Source organism: Dromiciops gliroides, chromosome 1 (genome assembly GCF_019393635.1).
Source record: "Dromiciops gliroides isolate mDroGli1 chromosome 1, mDroGli1.pri, whole genome shotgun sequence".
NCBI lineage: Eukaryota > Metazoa > Chordata > Mammalia > Microbiotheria > Microbiotheriidae > Dromiciops > Dromiciops gliroides.
The window spans coordinates 502,929,066-502,948,097 of NC_057861.1; the positions used below are offsets into that span (position 1 = coordinate 502,929,066).

The 19,032-nt window shown below is 41.1% G+C and overlaps 1 protein-coding gene across 9 annotated transcripts in view; it reads left to right on the forward strand.

Moving 5' to 3' along the window:
• LOC122732845 (myosin phosphatase Rho interacting protein) overlaps positions 1-19,032 on the forward strand; it is a 252,893-nt gene that overhangs the window by 195,625 nt on the left and 38,236 nt on the right. For 4 of the 9 annotated variants that reach the window (XM_043973281.1, XM_043973272.1, XM_043973256.1 and 1 more), the window contains 6 exons: positions 1,525-1,593; positions 2,452-2,541; positions 8,098-8,207; positions 8,711-8,788; positions 12,952-13,525; positions 14,897-15,013. In XM_043973281.1, the coding sequence (XP_043829216.1) occupies positions 1,525-1,593; positions 2,452-2,541; positions 8,098-8,207; positions 8,711-8,788; positions 12,952-13,525; positions 14,897-15,013 (1,038 nt within the window). The remainder of the gene's footprint in view (positions 1-1,524; positions 1,594-2,451; positions 2,542-8,097; positions 8,208-8,710; positions 8,789-12,951; positions 13,526-14,896; positions 15,014-19,032) is intronic. The other 5 variants (XM_043973249.1, XM_043973287.1, XM_043973312.1 and 2 more) reach the window with 2 other exon arrangements.

Below are 19,032 nucleotides of genomic sequence, written 5' to 3' on the forward strand. Positions count from 1 at the left end.
CATCTCCACATTAGCACTGACTAAATTTTTTTTTAAATCCCTTAATATATATTATCTTAGTCTGGCAGAACAAATTCCCACATTATTGAGCAGCCTTTTCAAAAGGTCCCCATGGGCTGTTGGTTTTCATAGTGGAAGACTTGTGCCATTGGGTTAGTTTTGCTGCTCTCACCTTTTTGTTAGCCTCTTTGAGTAAGGCTGGAGGCACCACTGCCATCTGACTGCTCATGGTGGAGTGGAGAACCGTCCTGAGCAGCTTGAATCCCAGATGGAGAAAGAAGAAATGAAAATGATTGCATTATGGTCCCCAGTGGAACTCTCAGTTGCCCATTGCTCCTCCTTCCCTCTTCCCCAAGCCCAGCTCTGTCCTTGAAGAGTAAAGCTGAGTGGTGCCATGGACTGAGTTCCAGGCCAGGAGTCAGAAAGACCTGAGCCTCAGACACTTACTAGTTGTGTGACCCTGGGAAAGTCACTTAATTGCTATCTGCCTCCATTTCCTAAGGTGGTTGTGCAGATAAAATGGAATGACATTTGTAAAGCACTTTGCAAACCTTACAACTCTCTATACCTGCTATTATTGCTATTGCTATTATTGTTGTTGTTGTTGCTACTTTTACCACTACTACCACTACACTCAAGCCATTAAGCCTGTACAGGAGCTACTGACCTGAAGATGAGCTCATGTTACTGCCTGTGGCAATCCTCTAGCCTTTGCTTTACACTCATGTCCTTGCAGTGACCTCCTCTGGGTGGTGGGGAGAAGGGGAGCCCTAGGGAACCGGGATTCACCAAATAGCAATGAATCATGTTTGATTAACCTTCCATAAAAAGGGGCTCTGAAGGTTCCGACCAGCCCCAGAATCGACTTCTTGTCTTCTGAATGACTCTTCCCAAAGGTCATCTTGCTCTTTTCTCTTTCTTCTCCATATCCAATCCCCTTGGTTTTGCCTGAAGATCCGAGTTTCCCTCATTGCCACCCACAGTGAAGACTTGGGAACTTAGCTGGTTAGTTTGCTGCTATTGGCTGCAGGTGGGGGGAAAAAAACCCCAACAACAAAACCAGTGTCCATCTATCTGGTTAGCCAGCCAGGTACAACTCAGTTTTACCACCCAGGACCACCTGTCACCTTTCCTGGGTTTCATCAGTAGGAAGCCCTAATTCTGAGGCCTCTAATAGAAAGCAGATTGAGGGCAGCAAAGCAAGTGGGCTGTGTTCACCAAGCACCCGGCACTATGGAGTCTGGAGAGACCCCTGCCACTAGAAGCCCAGCTCTTGGCTTTTCACTGGAGAAGCTACAGCTTTGAGGGTTGTCCTGACATAAGTGCATGGCTGCTTGGAGCCTAAGCAGAGTCCTTTGTGTGCCACCAGTCACTGGGGGGAGGCGCGGGCATGAAGCGTCATTCGCTTTACCTGTGATGATGAGAGGTATTCAGAGGTTATACTTTCTCAGCTGCAAATCAGAAGGGCTGAGTGAGAGCCCTGAAAAGTATTCATGGGTCCTTTCTTCAAATTCTTTTTCTTAGTGGAAGAAACACTGGTTTGTCCTGGCGGATCAGAGCTTGAGATACTACAGGGATTCAGTAGCTGAGGAGGTGAGCATCTCCTGTTCCTCCTTTACTCCAGAGGCAGCTGAGTGAATTGAGGCTGAGTAGATTCGGGGGGTGTCCAGCTCCCAGTGATTTTGTGCTGTTCTTGCCTCAAGTTCCTTCCTTTGTTGATTGAAGGGTGCTGGTGTATGTTGTCTTGTGTTTCCTAGTCTAGATTCTGTTGGGAAAGTTGGAGTATGAGATCTGCTTTTGATGTTCTTGTTAAATGTTTTCCTGCCTCTGATGTTTAACTAAGGGAGATGTGTGTGCAATGTAGTTTACCAGCTTTTCTCTTTTCTTTGGAAAATGTTAGGTAAAAAGCTCAGGATGAATGATCCACTGTGTTTTCTTTACAATGAGATAGTTTTAGCATCCTGAACTTCAAGAAGAAAAGAGTTCAGCATTTCTTTTTGTTACCTAGATAAACAGGGCAGCTAGGTGGTAAGGTCAGGAAGATTCATCTTCCTGATTTCAAATCTGGCCTCACATACTTACCAGCAATGTGACTCTGGCCAAGTCACTTAACCTTGTTTATATCAGTCTCATCATCTTGTAAAATGAGCAGGAGAAGAAAGTGGCAAACTACTCTACTATCTCTGCCCAAAAAACCTGAATGGGGTCATGAAGAGTTGGACATGACTGAAAAACAACTGAACAACTTGGATAAACATAAATCATGTTAACTTTGCCCACTTAATAAGGCCTTAACCCACAGTAGCCATGAAGTTCAAGGCCAAATGGAAGTGGCTTTTGAGATGGACTTTTTCCTTAAGTTTGGAAAAAAACAACAAACAAACCACACTATTTTAAATAAACCACACTGATGGAGGAAATACCCATTATGACTCTTTCTTTTCTTTCCAGGCGGCTGATCTGGATGGTGAAATTGACTTGTCTACCTGTTGCAATGTCACTGAATATCCAGTCCAGAGAAACTATGGCTTTCAGATCCATGTAAGCAGAACAAGGGCAAGGGGAGGGCTCAGCTCACAAGTTCTCAGGATCGTAGATTCATAACTATTCACAGGAAAGGGACCTTAGAAGTCCTCATTTTATACAGGAGGAGGCTGAGGCTTGGAGAGTCTAAGGGCCACAGCTTTGAGTGAAGTGAGAGTGGAACTCAGGTCCTTCTGACTTCTGAGTCACTATGCCCACCACACACTTGTTAGAGCTGAGAGATATGATAAAACAGGATGTGGAAGACTTTTTTGGGGGGGGGGGGGTGAGGCAGTGAGGGTTAAGTGACTTGCCCAAGGTCACACAGCTAGTAAGTGTCAAGTGTCTGAGGCCAGATTTGAACTCAGGTCCTCCTGAATCCAGGGCTAATGCTTTATCCACTAAGATTTTGGTGTTTTGTTTTGTTTTTTGGCAGGGCAATGGGGGTTAAGTGACTTGCTCAGGGTCACACAGCTAGTACGTGTCAAGTGTCTAAGGCCGGATTTGAACTCAGGTCCTCCTGAATCCAGGGCCAGTGCTTTATCCACTCTGCCACCTAGCTGCCCCCAAGACTTTGTTTTAAATGTACCACGTATTTATCTAGTCAGTAACTAGTTTCAGGAAAGTTCTTAGGATAATTCATCTTCCTGTGAAATGCTGTACTTCTTTTAGGGAAGATTATTCTGGCCTCCAATTTGCCACTGTAACTTCCCATAGCAAAAATTATGGAGAAAATCTGATGCCATCCACTCCTTTTGTTAACAGTGATCTCTGTCGTCATGGGTATTTTTCACTGCCTTCACGGCCTCTCTTATTTCTATTGTCACCCAGTTATCCCTTCCTTTCTGTTATTTTCTCCAATTCTAATCTGAACAAAGAATAGCTGTTGAGGATCTTTTGGAAGGAACTTGAGGATCCGAGGTGAAATGGTTGTGAGCCAGTGATTTATGCACCAACGTACTAAGACAAGTATGGACAGCTAGGTGGTACAGTGAATAGACTGCCAGGCCTGGAGTCAGGAAGACTGAGTTCAAATTAGGCCTCAGACACTTACTAGCTGTGTGAAGCAGGGCAAGCCTCTGTTTCCCCATTTGTCAAATGAGCTGGAGAAGGAAATGGCAAACCACTCCAGTATCTTTGCCAAGAAAACTTCAGATGGGGTCACAAAGAGTCGGACATGACTGAAAACAACTGAACAACAACTGCAAACTAGTTTTCATTAATTCATTCAGTGAATATTCTGTGAATAAGACTTGATCTCTACCTTCGATGAGTTTGTAGCCTATAGGAGAGATAAGTTATATTTACAGATATAATTATGATAAAAGAATATGTGATAAGTAAAATATGAGAATTATTTTAAAAAAACACGCACCAATAACTTGGGTGAAGAATAATGATAGCTGACAATGATATAACACTTAAACTTTCCAAGCAGATTTATCTTCTTATCACCACAGCATCAACCTATGAGGGTAGGTATCATTATTATCATAAACATTTATTTTATTTTTTTGACAGAGAAATTCCATTTATTTATTTATTTGTTTTTGCAAATTGTCATTTATTTATTTATTTATTTATGTGTGTGTGTGTATGTATGTATTAGTGAGGCAGTTGGGGTTAAGTGACTAGCTCAGGGTCACACAGCTAGTAAGTGTTAAATGTCTGAGGCTGGATTTGAACTCAGGTACTCCTGACTCCAGGGCCAGTGCTCTATCTACTGCGCCACCTCGCTGCCCATTTATTTTTTTAACACAATTTAAAAATATAAAGTTTTGAGATGCAAATTATATTCTTCCCTCCTTTCCCTTCCCCCTCCTTGAGAAGGTAAGCAATCACCATTTATTTTATAGATATCAGCTGAGACTCAGGTTAAAAGTCTTTCTCAGGGTCACACAGCTAGAAAGTGTTGGAATTGGGATTTGAACCAGTCTAGCACCCCAGTCCAAAACAGCTCACTTCTGGCTGGTGTGATCAGGGAGGGGCTCAGAGAAGATGTGGAATTCTGTTAGTGTGAACACAGAGGGTGGAGCATTTTAAGCAGAGGTAATAGTATGAGGGATAAAGTCAGAACATAAGCACAAAATTAATTTTGGGCATAGTAACTTAGTGCAGTTTAGTTGTATGAAAGGGAATGTAATGGAAGTTAAAGGCTGAAAAGGAAAGTTGGAACTAGATTGCAGTCCTTGAATGCTAAGCTTCATGAGGTTAGATTTTATTTTCAGGCATAATGTGTTAACAGTTTTCAAGCAAGGAAGTGATATTTAAAGCTGTACTTGAGGAAGATTAAGAGAATAGTAATATGCAGCATGGACTAAAATGGGGAAAAGACTTGAAACAGTGATTAGGCTACTGCAGTAGTCCATATTAGAAGTATAATAGGGGCAGCTAGGTGATGCAGTAGATAAAGCACTGACCCTGGATTCAGTAGGACCTGAATTCAAATCTGACCTCAAACACTTGACTCTTACTAGCTATGTGACCCTGGGCAAGTCACTTAACCCCAATTGCCTCACCAAAAACAAAAAAAAAGAAGTATAATAAAATTTGAACTGTGGTGGTAATAGTGTGAATGGAAAGGACAGGAAGGATCTAGGAGACACTTCAAATAAGGAATTGGGAGAATTTAGCAGCTCTTTCCTCTGTTTTATTCCCCATATGAAAAATGAATAATATTTCAGGTTGTGGTCATAGAAGAATGGTGGTATTGTTAATAGAAATGGTAAGTTGGAGAGATCATTTCCTTAGAGAAGTAATATTATGACTTTAATTGTGAACATATTGCATTTGAGGTGCTATCAGGATATCCTGGTGGAAGTCTGTTGGGTAAGGCAGGTCTACAAATATAGATCTGGAGCTTCAGGAACCATGTTCGAGGGAAGAGAGAGTGAAAGGATTCGGGAATTTGAATAGAAACTTTGATATTTGAAGCTGTTGAGGTAGATAAAAAAACTTTAACCCAGGGAGACTATGGAAAGATGAAAAGAGGACTGGGAGAACCATAGGGAACACTCCCATTTAGAAGGTGAGAAAAGGAAAAGAGGCATTTAGAAAAGCAGCAGCAGGAAAAATCAGGTTGGGCAAGCAGGAAGTGTTCAAGGTGGTGCTCAACAGTGTCATGCTGTAGTGGGGTTGAGGAAGTACTGAGTTTTCACTATCTTACATAAATAGAAAAAATGACAATAAAGAAGAGCAAATTTTAAAACACATTTCATCAGGAGAGTATTGATAAGACAGCAAGATAAGTTCAGCCATGTCAGCTGTAGATGGGAGTCATCTTTTCCTTTAAGGAAAGGAAGAAATAGCTGATGTCTTGACCTTTCTCTTTTAGTGAGTGTCAGTAGGAGTCTCAACTTAGGGACTGATGAGATGAATTTTCCACCTTGGCTTTGTTGTATATGCCAAACTGGATTTAGTATTTATGTCAATGGCCTCCGTCTGCTTTTGTACCCATCTCATAACAGTCACTCTATCATTTTCCCATCAGCCAGTTTGCCAGGTGGACTGGAAGGTTAAAGTCTTTATTTTTATCACTTTATTTTATTTTTTTTTTGGTGGGGTAATGAGGGTTAAGTGACTTGCCCAGGGTCACATGGCTAGTAAGTGTTAAGTGTCTGAGGTCAGATTTGAACTCAGGTACTCCTGACTCCCTACTGCACCACCTAGCTGCCCCATTTTTATCACTTTTTAAAGCATCTCATTTGGATTAGAACAAGAACTTAAAGGTGATGAGGAATCAGAAAAGGATAGATTTTCTTCAGTCCCATAAACATTAAACCTCTACTTTGTGTAGGCTTCCTTTGTCTAAAGCACAGGTCTGATGAACACATCACTCCCTCGCTTAAGAAGCTCCAGTGACTTCCTCTTGCCTCTAGGGTAAAATCTAATCTCCTGTTTGATATTTCTTTCTTTTTTTTTTTTTTTGCGAGGCAATTGGGGTTAAGTGACTTGCCCAGGGTCACACAGCTAGTAAGTGGTAAAGTGTCTGAGGCCGGATTTGAACTCAGGTCCTCCTGACTCCAGGGCCGGTGCTCTATCCACTGCGCCACCTAGCTTCCCCTCCTATTTGATATTTCTACGCTTTTTGCACTTTTAGCTCCTTGACTCTGATTGCTGTAGCCCATATACAACAGTCCATCTCCAATCCCTGTGCCTGGAACATGCTCATAGAGTCTCTAGCTTCCTTTATTCCTTCATCAGGGCTCAGTTCTAGTGCTGCCTCCTATGTAGACTGGTCCTGACCCCTCCTACCTAATATTCCCCTGTTTGGAAATATCTTTGTTTTCACTTGCATGATGCTTTTTGTTTAATTTTCTGTGTATATACTGTTTCCTTCCAATAGAATGTAAACTCCTCAAGGGCAGAGACTGTTTCATTCTTATCTTTGTACCCAGAGTGCCTCAGCCTTGATGGGCACTAACTTTCTTCAGTGAATGAGAACACACTGTGCAAGGCCCTGGTGCTCACAAATAATTTGCATTGTAATTGGGGCAGGGAGAGGGATGCAACATATATAAACAACCAAACCAAAAAAAAAAAAAAGATAAAAGCATGTGAGGGGGAAAGGTGAGATCTAGCTATGGGCTATGAAAAATTCAAGGAGGGAGAGATCATTTTCACCTGGGAAGACTTCATTCATGGAAGACATGCCTGCCCATAGCTGAGTTCAGTTTAAAAGAAGAGGATTTGAACCGGGGCATGAGGAATGGGGAAGAGGATGGAATAGGTTGGGGAAAGGGGAGGAGTGTTTATGAATAGCTTTTATTGGCTGAATTCACAGAGGAAGAAGAGCAGGTCCATTTCAATTGACTCCCAGGTAGCCTACATGTGGGGGATTGATGTTAATAATGATAGAAAAGGGGCAACTAGGTGGCACAGTGGATAGAGCATTGACCCCTGGATTCAGGAGGACCTGAGTTCAAATCCAGCCTCAGACTCTTGACACTAGCTGTGTGACCCTGGGCAAGTCACTTAACCCCAATTGCCTCACCCAAAAAAAAATAAATAAATAATAATAATGATAGAAAGGCAGGCTCACAGACAGATACCATGTTAAAGGTTATGTTTTATCTTTTAGGGAGTAGGGAGCCTGACAATTTTTTGAGCAAGGGGGTGACATGGTCAGACTGGTGCTTAGGATTTTCCTGAGGAACCACTTTTTGACAGGTGCTGCCCATGCTCTGATGGAACCAGATGATGACCTAATCTCATTCTGACAAGATGCACACTTGTTTAGTTAAACAAAAGGCTGTAAACATATAGCTGTGTAATACATACAGATATGTATATATCTACATACATCTATATTTATATAGATATAGATTGATATGGGTCATAGCCATGTTGTTTCTAGTCTCTAGATATGTTTTGAAGTTGATCTGCAAGACAGACCACAGTTAGAGTCTGGGACTATCAACCTTATTGATAAAGTCTCCTTTTAGACCCTGACTACAGTTGTCCACATCCTTTTCAAAGGCTTTTCTTAGAGAAGGGAAGAAAGAATCTTGAACAACTCTTTGATGCCCCTTTATTTTGTCATTGTTGATTAGGGATTTATTATGTTCTATCTAGACCAAAGAAGGAGAGTTCACTCTTTCTGCCATGACTTCTGGAATTCGACGAAATTGGATCCAGACCATCATGAAACATGTACACCCAACCACTGCCCCAGATGTCACTAGGTAAGTATATTAAAACTATCCTCAGGGTTCTTCCATTTAGCTTCTTCTTTCCTTTCTTTCTTCATTTTTTCTCCCCAGGGGTGAGGAGGGCAGCCGGGCTACTTCATTATCAAACTCAAACAAACATGGCTTTCCCTCCTTTCATTCATACTCTCTTATTGGTCATTTCCCCTGTTGGGCTGCATGGTCTCTCTTTATCCATTTAAATATTTAAGGTTGATATTTTCTTTAACTATTTGAGGGGTTCTTAATCTGCTTTTTTAGCACTTTATTTGGTATTTGAAGGTGGTATTCATACTATCAGAGCTGGATTGCTAGCTGTAAGTCTGTTTACATCTTTCTCCCACATCAGGAAGAAAGGAGATGATTCTCTTTGGCTATTGCAATCTGGTTGAACCAAAGGCAGAATGTTTTCTGGCTTCCTGTAGAATACCTTAGAGTTTTTTTCTCTTAGAATTCTCTCTTCTCCTCATTCCTGAATCTCTTAATTTTCATGCAACCAGGAAAAACGTCTATTTGAGTCTCTCGGTGCTGAAGCCCAGGTTGGAAAACTGTGTTCTCTCCTGTTTTAACATTTTGTGGTTTGTATATCTCATGATTCACTGCATGTCTTCCCTCTCCTGCATTTCAGGTCAAAAGCCCTGCAGTTTTCCTTTTTAAAAAGGTGGGAGGTGAAAAGGGGGGAAAAAGGAGACAATAGAGAAACTTGATCCATTGGCATACATATATACATTTACCCAGATATTTAGAATATATGTGTGCGCATGCGCGCGCACGCACACACACACACACACACACACACACACACACACACATTTATACCCATCACTCTCATGTACCAATTGTGATTCCAGAGCCATCTCTCACATGGATATCTTATGATGCAAATAGGTCTAAAGATAAGGGCAATGACAGGAACTATAATTGACATTTTAAAAATATTAGCATTTAAAATTTATCCTTAAACTTCCTTTTCTGATGGAAAATTTGGAAGTAGACTATAAGCTTAAGTATTCAAAATTGGCATATTCAGTGTGTAAACCTCCAGCTTTGAAGTGGACACTGAGAAAATAGTAGGTTTTGGAAAGCCTAGAGGGCCACCCCCTGTTCAAGGGGATTATATTAAGATTGATTGGATTGACTTTGCTGATTGACTCACTTGAAGTTGACTTGATTGAAACCACACCTACCTGAGAGCCTGGCCCTCAGAGGGTGTGTTCCCTGACCTCAGGGCTGGCACATTCTGCTCATGGACCGCCCTCAAGTCCAGTGAACCAATGGGTTTAGGTGATGCTAGCCAATTAGCTTGGAGTGGTGTGCAGGGACTTTCTCCCCTGGGGACTCAGAGGGAGCTTCCACTCTAAGTTGGGCTTGGAGAAGAAGCAGGCCAAGCTGATCTCTAGGCTAAATAGTCCTTTTCTTAACTTTCTGAGCCAGGTGTTCTTTTTTTTTTTACTAATTCTTGGTATGCTTTAATAAATGCTTAATGCCCCAAACTGGTGCTAAAGCTTCTAATTTATAAGTGACAAATATATTAGAAACCCCAACTAATTTTACCCAAACTTGGGACAGAAATAAAGCAACCACATTTAATTTTACCTGTCACAACACATAACTAGTTTACTCATTTATAATATTTTCTCCTCTTACTCACCCCATCCCCCCAATGAAAAGTCTCTTCTCATAGCTCTTCTAGCTGTCAACCGGCAGAGAGGGAAAATGTGAAGATTTTTGAAAAAAAGCAGTTAGTCATTTTCTAGAACATCAGTCTGCATCATTTCTGAAGAAGATGAAGCGAGTGGACTAGGTCTTTAACATTAGATTTGTGTATCTCTTGGACTCCCCTGATTAATAGCCTTCCATTTATTTGTTTATTTATTTATTTGATTTCTTTCTTTCTTTCTTTAGTTATCTATCTATCTATCTATTTATTTATTTTGGCAGGACTTTGTGGCATAATGCAGTTCCCACTGATTGGATTCTGAAGTAGCCGGTCTCTGGGAAGCTAGGTGTTAGAAATAAGATTATAAAGACAACGCTTTACTCATTATTGCTCAGCACCAGCAAGATCCTGCCATTCTCAACAGTATTAAGACAGTCAGTGAGTGGGGGGCAGCTAGGTGGCGCAGTGGATAAAGCACCGGCCCTGGATTCAGGAGGACCTGAGTTCAAATCCTGCCTCAGACACTTAACACTTACTAGCTGTGTGACCCTGGGCAAGTCACTTAACCCCCATTGCCCCGTAAAAAAAAAAAAAACCAAAAAAACAAAGACAGTCAGTGAGAATTTATTAAATTAGGCCTGAGGAAGAATTGGTTTGGCTTCCTTATCAAGATTGCTAACATAAACACCCAGCTATGATGGCTTTTAAGGGTAGGGATTTTATGTGTTTGAGTGCATGAGGAGACTAAAAGTGCGGTAATGTAGTTTTCCTCGTCTAACATGCTGCTGAGATGTTTGGCTTTGATCGGGTAGCTTTTGGTGATCCCTTAAATGTTTTCAAGCAGGGAAATGGTTTCATCAGAGTTGTGTTTTAGGAATAGTCTGTGGGATGAATTGGAAGGGGTGGAGTCTGAGGACTGGTGGCTATTGTAATATCTATGACACTGGTAAGGCTAATCTAGGATTATCTTGGAGTCTTTGTTAGCAAAGTATTTTATCCACACCTTCTCACTATGTCCATGTAAACCTAGGTAGGTAAGGAGATACAGAGATTTAAGGTATGGTTAGTTAAAAGCTCATGGCTGGGGCAGCTAGGTGGCACAGTAACATTATATACAGTAACAGCAATATTGTTTTAAGAATGACTTTGGGGGCAGCTACCACTTATTAGCTGTGTCACCCTGGGCAAGTCACTTAACCCCAATTGCCTCACCAAAAAAAAAAGAAAGAAAGAGAATAAAAGCTCATGGCCAACTTAGAGCAACTTTGCCTTTTGAGGGCCTTTTAAAAAGGATGGACCATATATCTTTTGTCTCCTCCTACAGGGTAATATATATTCTATACTAACTGTATTCTGAGTTCTCTTTACTGCTGGGCTAATTCTGAATAGTACAAGGTTGGTATGCATGAGTTCTGCGTAAAGACCTTTATTAGCCATTGAATTGACAAGTATAATTTTTTTTTTCTTTTTAAGTTAGACACTTTAGAAACTTTTTCTTTGCTGCTTAGCTGCCCTGATAGTATGGTGTCCTCTGTGGATATAATTTTGGCAGAATTTCTATAAGAAATTTCAGGGACCCATTTATCATCTTTTCATAGCTTGTAAACATCTGGGGCCATCCCCAGGCATTCTGATCTATATCTTGCCACTGGACCCAGATGGCTCTGGAGGAGAGAGTGAGGTTGGTGACCTTGCACAGCCCTCCCTCACTTAAATCCAATTCAGTGCAAGTCATGACATCACCCCGCGGTCATGGTCCTCTTTGAGAATGAAGGACAAACACCAACAATGTAATTTGAATCTTTCTAGTCTCTGTGGAACCAGATGGTGTCTTCTGGTCTTAGAAGATCTCTTAGTGGGTATCAGTCATTTTCTTGGGCCTTCCCAATTAGTATCCTACAACCACGTAGGATTGAATACCAGTAACTATAATTTAGGTCACTCCAGGACTCATCAAAAGTAGGCTAGAATCATGGGGATTTCTATAAATGAATGCATCTACCTCTGGGCTCTCTATACTTAATAAGAGTAACCTTCATTTTCTATGTTTTTCATGTGCTTTGGTTGTTCAAAAATAGGGTCAAACTGAAGAGAGAGCAAAAGCCCACAGTGCCAGCTGCTAAAAATGACTTTGCATTTGGATATTCTTTGGCCTTTCCTGAACCCAAGGGACAATGATGGCAATATGCCCTAGACCATTCTGGTGTCACCTGGAGAAAATTAGAAATTAAGTGTCTGTTGCAACAAAAGAAACAATCTTGGTTTCAGCTCATTAAGAAAAAAATTCATACAATTAGAGAATTGAATGGGACCTAAACATTTCCCTCTCCCTCTCCTTTCCCCCCTTCTTCCCCCCATCCCTTTGGGTAGAAAAGTAACTAAATTGTTTCATACAAGTTAGATGGCTAGCCTCTTAAACATCTCCATAACTTAACTTTGTCTCCTTGCTTCCATGTGGCTTGATCCTTAAGAATAGGTAAATTTTCTTTATCTGTCCTCTACCCTGGCACTTAATCTTGTTTTCTTGTGTTCTGTCTGCCACTGAAAATAGTTAACATCACCTTTAATGAAATTATGTCTTAACAGAATACAAGACACGTTTCAAATCAGATGTTGAAAGACCACAAGTTAAGAATTGCACTTGGTTGTTTGCTGTGACCTATTCTTTTGATCAGTCCCCTTGAACTGCAAGATTTGCCTTTTTCATATTAAAATTCCTTATCCTCTCCATACTTGTTTTATTTTTTTTTGAAGGGACATTTTGTGTGTGTTTCTAAATAGCAAGGGATAACAAGTCAACTTCTACCCCTTTTTCCACAGCCAGGATCAGGTTTGAGTGATCTTGAAGTCACAGTTGCTGAAAACAGGACATTTTATTATTTTTATTTTCTAACCTAAACATTTGGAACTGTAGTGGGAATAAGAAACAGTGAAAGGATCTTAGGTGGAGTGATGATGTTTGCCACTTAATTATAGCAGCATCTATACCATTAGCATCTAGAGCATGGGTGATGGTGAGGACAGTTGGCACTCTGAGAGCTGAGACTAACATATACTTACCTTGTGTTTTGTTTCAAATAGCTCATTGCCAGAAGAGAAGAACAAAACCAGCCCTTCCTTTGAGACCTGCTCAAAGCCAAGTGAGAAACAGGATGTGGATCAAGCCGAGTTGGATCCTGAGCAGAAAAGGAGTCGTGCCCGGGAAAGGAGGCGAGAGGGACGTTCTAAAACCTTTGACTGGGCTGAGTTTCGACCTATCCAGCAAGCCCTGGCTCAAGAAAGGGCTAATGCCACAGATTCCTCTAAGACACGAGAACCCGGGAGTTCAGAAATGGACCTCACAGAGCTGGAGAAGGAGCGTGCACGGAGGAGAGAAGAGCGGCGTAAACGCTTTGAGATGATTGATTCTGTTGATGGGCCAAGTGCGGATGACACTATCTTACGGATGGAGGTGGACAGGAGTCCAGTGTTACCAGTGGCCACAGAGCTGAAGCCACAGAATGTCCATGTGGAAATTGAGCAACGATGGCATCAGGTGGAGACTACCCCTCTTCGTGAGGAGAAACAAGTGCCCATTGCCCCTTTGCACCTGTCTTCAGAAGATAGCAGTGACAGGCTCCCAACACAAGAGCTAACCTCCTTGTTGGAGAAGGAGGTAATACCTGTGGGGGTGAGAGGGAAGGATCTCTTTCTAGAGAGCTGGATGCTAGGGTAGCTTTTTGCTGTTATCATAAGGGAACATCTTGGGCTGTGTTGTCCTATGAGAGAAAGCCACTTCAGCTCCCTCATTGTTTATCAGTGGGGTGTGATTTGTTTTGTTTTTCTTTGGTTTGGAAAACTATTCTCATTCCATCTTGTAGCAGCTACTAAAGACTGGCTTTCTCCAAAAAATGGGAAGGAAATGATGCTTTTTACTAGTCTAGTAAAATAAATGCCTTATTTAAAAAGGTTTCCTTTTGACTTTCCCAAAGAGATGGAGGTAGTTTTAAGGTTGCCCTAAATGAGGAGACCTGCTCACTATCTCTTTTTATTTGAAGCTTCAGAGATGACTAAGGAATTCTATTTTTTTTTTTAATTGTGAATTTAACAAACAACAGAAAACCCAAACATTTCAATATGCTAAGAGGATTGTATGTAAGACCACATATAATTAAATATGTTTTATAGGTTGTATATGAAATTAAACACAGTAGCCACAAAACACTTCCCCTCTGAGCATTGAGGAGACATTAAGTGATGGATTACATTCTCTTTTTTTCCTCAAATGGATGACATTTCTTCTGTCTTAGTAAGAGGCCGTGTTGCATAGTGGATAGAGAGTTGGGCCTGGAGTCAGGAAGACCTGGGTTCAAGTTCCATCCATGAACATGCTGTTCATGTGGCCCTGAACAAATCCCCCAGCCTCTTAGTGCCCCCAGGCAACTCTAGGAGTTAAAGAGAAGGTGCCTCTCTACATTATTGGCAGGCCTCCCTCCCTGCACACCTCCTATATTGAAGATATCACACTTCTGATTAAACAAAAGGAGAAAAGGTGGCTTTACAATTCCTCATAGAGGTGGTCAACTTGCCTTTTATTTTCAACACAGCTACAGTGCTTAATTTTCTAAACGTCCTTTGGCACATGCCTCCAAATGAGATCAACTCCTTGGTGTCCAGCCGTTGGCCTCTAACACAGGCCTCTCTCCACATTCAGACTGTATCAGCCGTGACTGGTTTATGTCAGAGCCCAGGCTAGAAAAGATGGGGGATGGGGGTGTTCCTTTTAGCCACAGGGTACATAACAGCATCTGCTTGTGGTTGGTGTCAGTCCATCTGGCTTATTTATTCCTTAAATGCTACGATCAAAGAAGCAGTCAGGTGTATTTACTCCAATTTGTAAATTCTAACAAACACTTGGTTTATCTTTGTAACAAATGAATCCAGAACTCTTATTTGTTGGCGTTTTCTTGCACTCATTAGTCTGTTTTTGTCTGTTTGGGTGTTGTTGTTTTTTTCCTGCTCTGGATTTTTTTCTTCTTCCCAACAGCTGGAGCAGAGCCAGAAGGAAGCCTCAGATCTCTTAGAACAGAACCGACTTCTGCAGGATCAGCTAAAGGTGGCTTTGGGTCGGGAGCAGAGTGCCAGGGAGGGCTACGTGTTGCAGGTAGGAGACCAGAAGGGGATCTGCTGTTTTCTATTGTACTCATGCTTGATGGGCTTCAGTGTAAAGGTGCATATCATTTGTGTCCAGGTCTATTAGAAACGTGCAAAACCTGAATTCTGGAACATAGCCTCTTTAAACACTTATTTCTTCAGGCCTTCCTCACATACAGGTTGGGGATTTTTTAGTCAACAGGGTCTGAGCCAAAGCCTTGGTTCTATATTCAAGGAATTTACCTGAAATTTAAGGATTTATTTAGTAATATTTTTTAAATTGGTGGAAAAAGGGTTGAGAGGAAGGAACATGTTTTGAAAAACAGTTGTTCATATCTGGCAGAAATAGGGCTCTCTTTCATTTTGGCTCTCAGAGTACTCAATGAATTTTGCTATGATAGTTCAATATAATAAGAATTAATTGCTTACTATGTTCAAGGTATTTAGTGCTGAAGATACAGGGACAAAACAGAAAACAGTACTTGTCTTCAAAGGAACTGTGGGAATTCAACATGTAAATGAAATTTTTTTTCTTACCTTCTCAAAATGTTTTTTTTTTTATAAACATCATATTATTTATCTTCACCATAACCTTTAAAGGGAAGTAGGTAAGATATCCCCATTTTGAAGATAAGGAGACTGAGACTGAGAAGCAAAGTGACTTCCATGTGGTCATGTGGATAGTGACTAATAGGAGTGTAGACAATAAACCAGATGTAGTCTGCCCAAGGAAGAGTACATTGGGACTATCACTTCCTTCGTCCTGGACATTATACCTCTAAGACTGTATTAACTTTCTTGCCTACCATATCATATTGTTAAGTCGCATTAAGCTCAATCCTCCAGACCTTTTTCAGACAGTGTCATCCAACCATGCCTTCCCTATCTTGTATTTGTGAAGTTGAATCTTTGAACCTTGGTATAATAATTTACATTTTAAAATTAATTAACTTAATTTATATTTATTCCTATTAAATTTCATCCCATTGTTCTTAATCCTTAATATATCATCTACTCTGTTCACTATTTCTCCCAGCTTCTGTGGGCCAGGGTCAAAAAGCACTTTAGAAATGGTCAAGTGTTAGATTAATATGGCTCTTAAAAGTTTTATAAAGAAGCATTCAGTGGTCCCAGAGTTCTCTCTGTACACTAGGAAAGGTGACTGCCTAGGAACCATAAGGATTGGTCTTTGGCATTAAGGGCAGCTGCAGTTGAGATAGATAGGACAAAAACGGATAAGAAGAAATATGGCTCAGGACCCTCATGCTTCCTCTAGATGGGGGGTAGGTTTGAATGCCTTTTTTTTTCTTTTAATTTTAAAATTTTTTTGTGGGGCAATGTCAGCTAAGTGACTTGCCTGGCGTCACACAGCAAGTAAGTGTCAAGTGTCTGAAGCTGGATTTGAACTCAGGTTCTCCTGAATCCAGGGCTGGTGCTCTCTCCACGTGAATGCCGTTTTTTGGAAGGCTTTGTGGTTGGCCCCACTCTTCTGGGTCAGAATAGCCAATGTGACGGCCAGCCTTTGAGAGGGGCAAATAGGTTTTGTGATACCAAGTAGGGTTTTAGAAAGCTTTCCTCGGGTTCCCTTCACCACCCCCATGATACTGCCTCACTGTCTCTTCTTCTCCTCCCCACCCCCAGAACAAAAGTCATAACTCTTGATAGAATCCAGATGTTTCTTTGACCTCAGTTTTTCACTGTTGCCAGCTGTGGCTTCTCTTTGTGGGCTCAGTCACCTCTACTAGTAGCTTGGCCACTGCTTTTCCTGAGGCAGATCTTTTTGTCTTTGGCTTTGAGCCCTAGAATCATCCACCAAGTATAGCCATCGTGTCTGTATAGTAAAAGTTAGTTCTAAGCCCCAGCCAAAGACCTTCTTAAGTAGAGTATGACTTCATATATCTTTTATATAACCAAGTTCCAGAACAGCCAAAGAATTGGTACAACAGGGATAATCAAACTGGAAAACGACCCCGCCTGGGATGTGGGTCCAGTGGCACCACGACTTCCCTTTCTGTTTTTTTGTTTTTGTTTTTGTTTTATTTTTTCAGGGCAATGAGGGTTAAGTGACTTGCCCAGAGTCACACAGCTAGTTAAGTGTCAAGTGTCTGAGGCTGAATTTGAACTCAAGTCCTCCTGAATCCAAGGCCAGTGCTTTATCCACTGCGCCACCTAGCTGCCCCACGACTTCCCTTTCTGGGCATTTATTTTTTCCCTTGTTTCTCTTCCCTTTTTTTCCTCCTTCCTTTCCTTTCTGTCTCTCCCCACCCTCTTCTCTTGCCCCTTTCTTTCCTTCCCCTTTCCTTTTCTTCTTTCTTCTCCTTTGGCTTTCCTCCCTCCTTCCTTCTTTTCCTTTTTATCTCTTATTTACTTTTTCTTCTCCCTCTCTCCTTTCATTCTCTTTTCCCTGTTTTTCTTTTCTCTCTCTTTCCTTTTTTCCCCCTTCTTGCCCTGACTAGTTTAAGCTTATGGACAAATAGCCCTTTCGAACATTCCTCAATCCTGTTTGTGGCCCCTTGATGTGATTCAATTCCTTCATTATTCCAGTCCCCATATATTTTAAATTTCATGTCCTGTACAACCTCCAGCCTGAAAATAGTAATGGTTTTCAGTTGTCTATCCTGCAGAAATGATACTGTAATCTTTTTTTTTCCCCAGTCCTTTTTTTAGTCATGTATGACTCTTTGTAGCACCATTTAGGGTTTTTTTGTTTGTTTTTGTTTTGTTTTTGTGGGGCAGTGAGGGTTAAGTGACTTGCCTAGGGTCACACAGCTAGTAAGTGTCAAGTGTCTGGCATCGGATTTGAACTCAGGTCCTCCTGACTCCAGGGCCAGTGCCTTATCCACTGTACCACCTAGCTGCCCCCCCACCCCTACCGCCCCTGGTTGGTTGTTTTGTTTTGTTTTTTTGACAGAGATACTGGAGTGGTTTGCCATTTTCCTTCTCCAGTTAATCTTACAGATGAGGAACTGAGGCAGAGTTAAGGGACTTGCCCAGGGCCACCCAGTTAGTAAGTGTCTGAGGCCGTCTTTGAACACAGGAAGATGAGTCTTCCTGATTGTAAGCCCAGTGTTCTATCCACTGCCCCCCAAATCTTATTAGACTCTTCTTATATGGCCTAACCCCAACAGTTTTGGGTTTCTAAATTGAACCATTTATATGTGTGGGATGACTACTCATTAGCTGATAGTAGTATCTACAAACTAACAACAGATTTTGCACATTGCTTACTTGATAAATGCTCTTTATGGCTAACCTGGATGATTGCATAAACCTTTCACTGAAGCCCCCAGTTTCAATCCTTGGATACTAACTTTTTCTTTGATTTATTGTTGTTACTTCTCATGATTAATATGGTGCTTGGAGACCTTTCAAACGTTAACAGGAGTTGGAAATGAACAAGCACACTTTATCACTCAAATATCATAAGGTTGTTCATTGACCTTTCTGGGTGGGCTCTCTAACATGTTGGGAGGGCAGTATTGCATGGTTTTGGTTTTAAGCATGGATTCTAACTAAACATAACTGAGTGTCACATCTGTGGGCTTTCCTTACCAGAATACAGAGTACCACAGGCAGGCCAAATTTTTAGGCTGGGCTGCTTTTTTCATCTTCATTTTATTTTTAAATTTTTGACAAAATATTAGTTCTGTCTACTCTTGCATGCCTTTCATTTGTTCATTTTTTTCTTCTTTGCATGCCTCACTTTCTTGTTTTGAATTCTACAAAGGTTTGTTTGTTTTGTTGGTCATTTTTTTTCCTTTATGATTCCCATCCCCCTCCATTTGTCTATTTATAGGTTAATAATAAATCCTCCATGTTATAGGATTTGGTAACATTTCAAAAAGAAATGAGCAGCCTACAGAAATGTCATCCCAAGCAGCCATCTTCCCTTCTTGTATTTGGCAGGAAGTGATGTCATTTACTTGCACGTCACTTCATTGTTTGTTTTTTTTTTCCTCTCCAGGATTTGCTATCCAGGACTGTGCACTTTTTGTTTTGCAAAACAAACAAACAAAAAATTGCAGATTT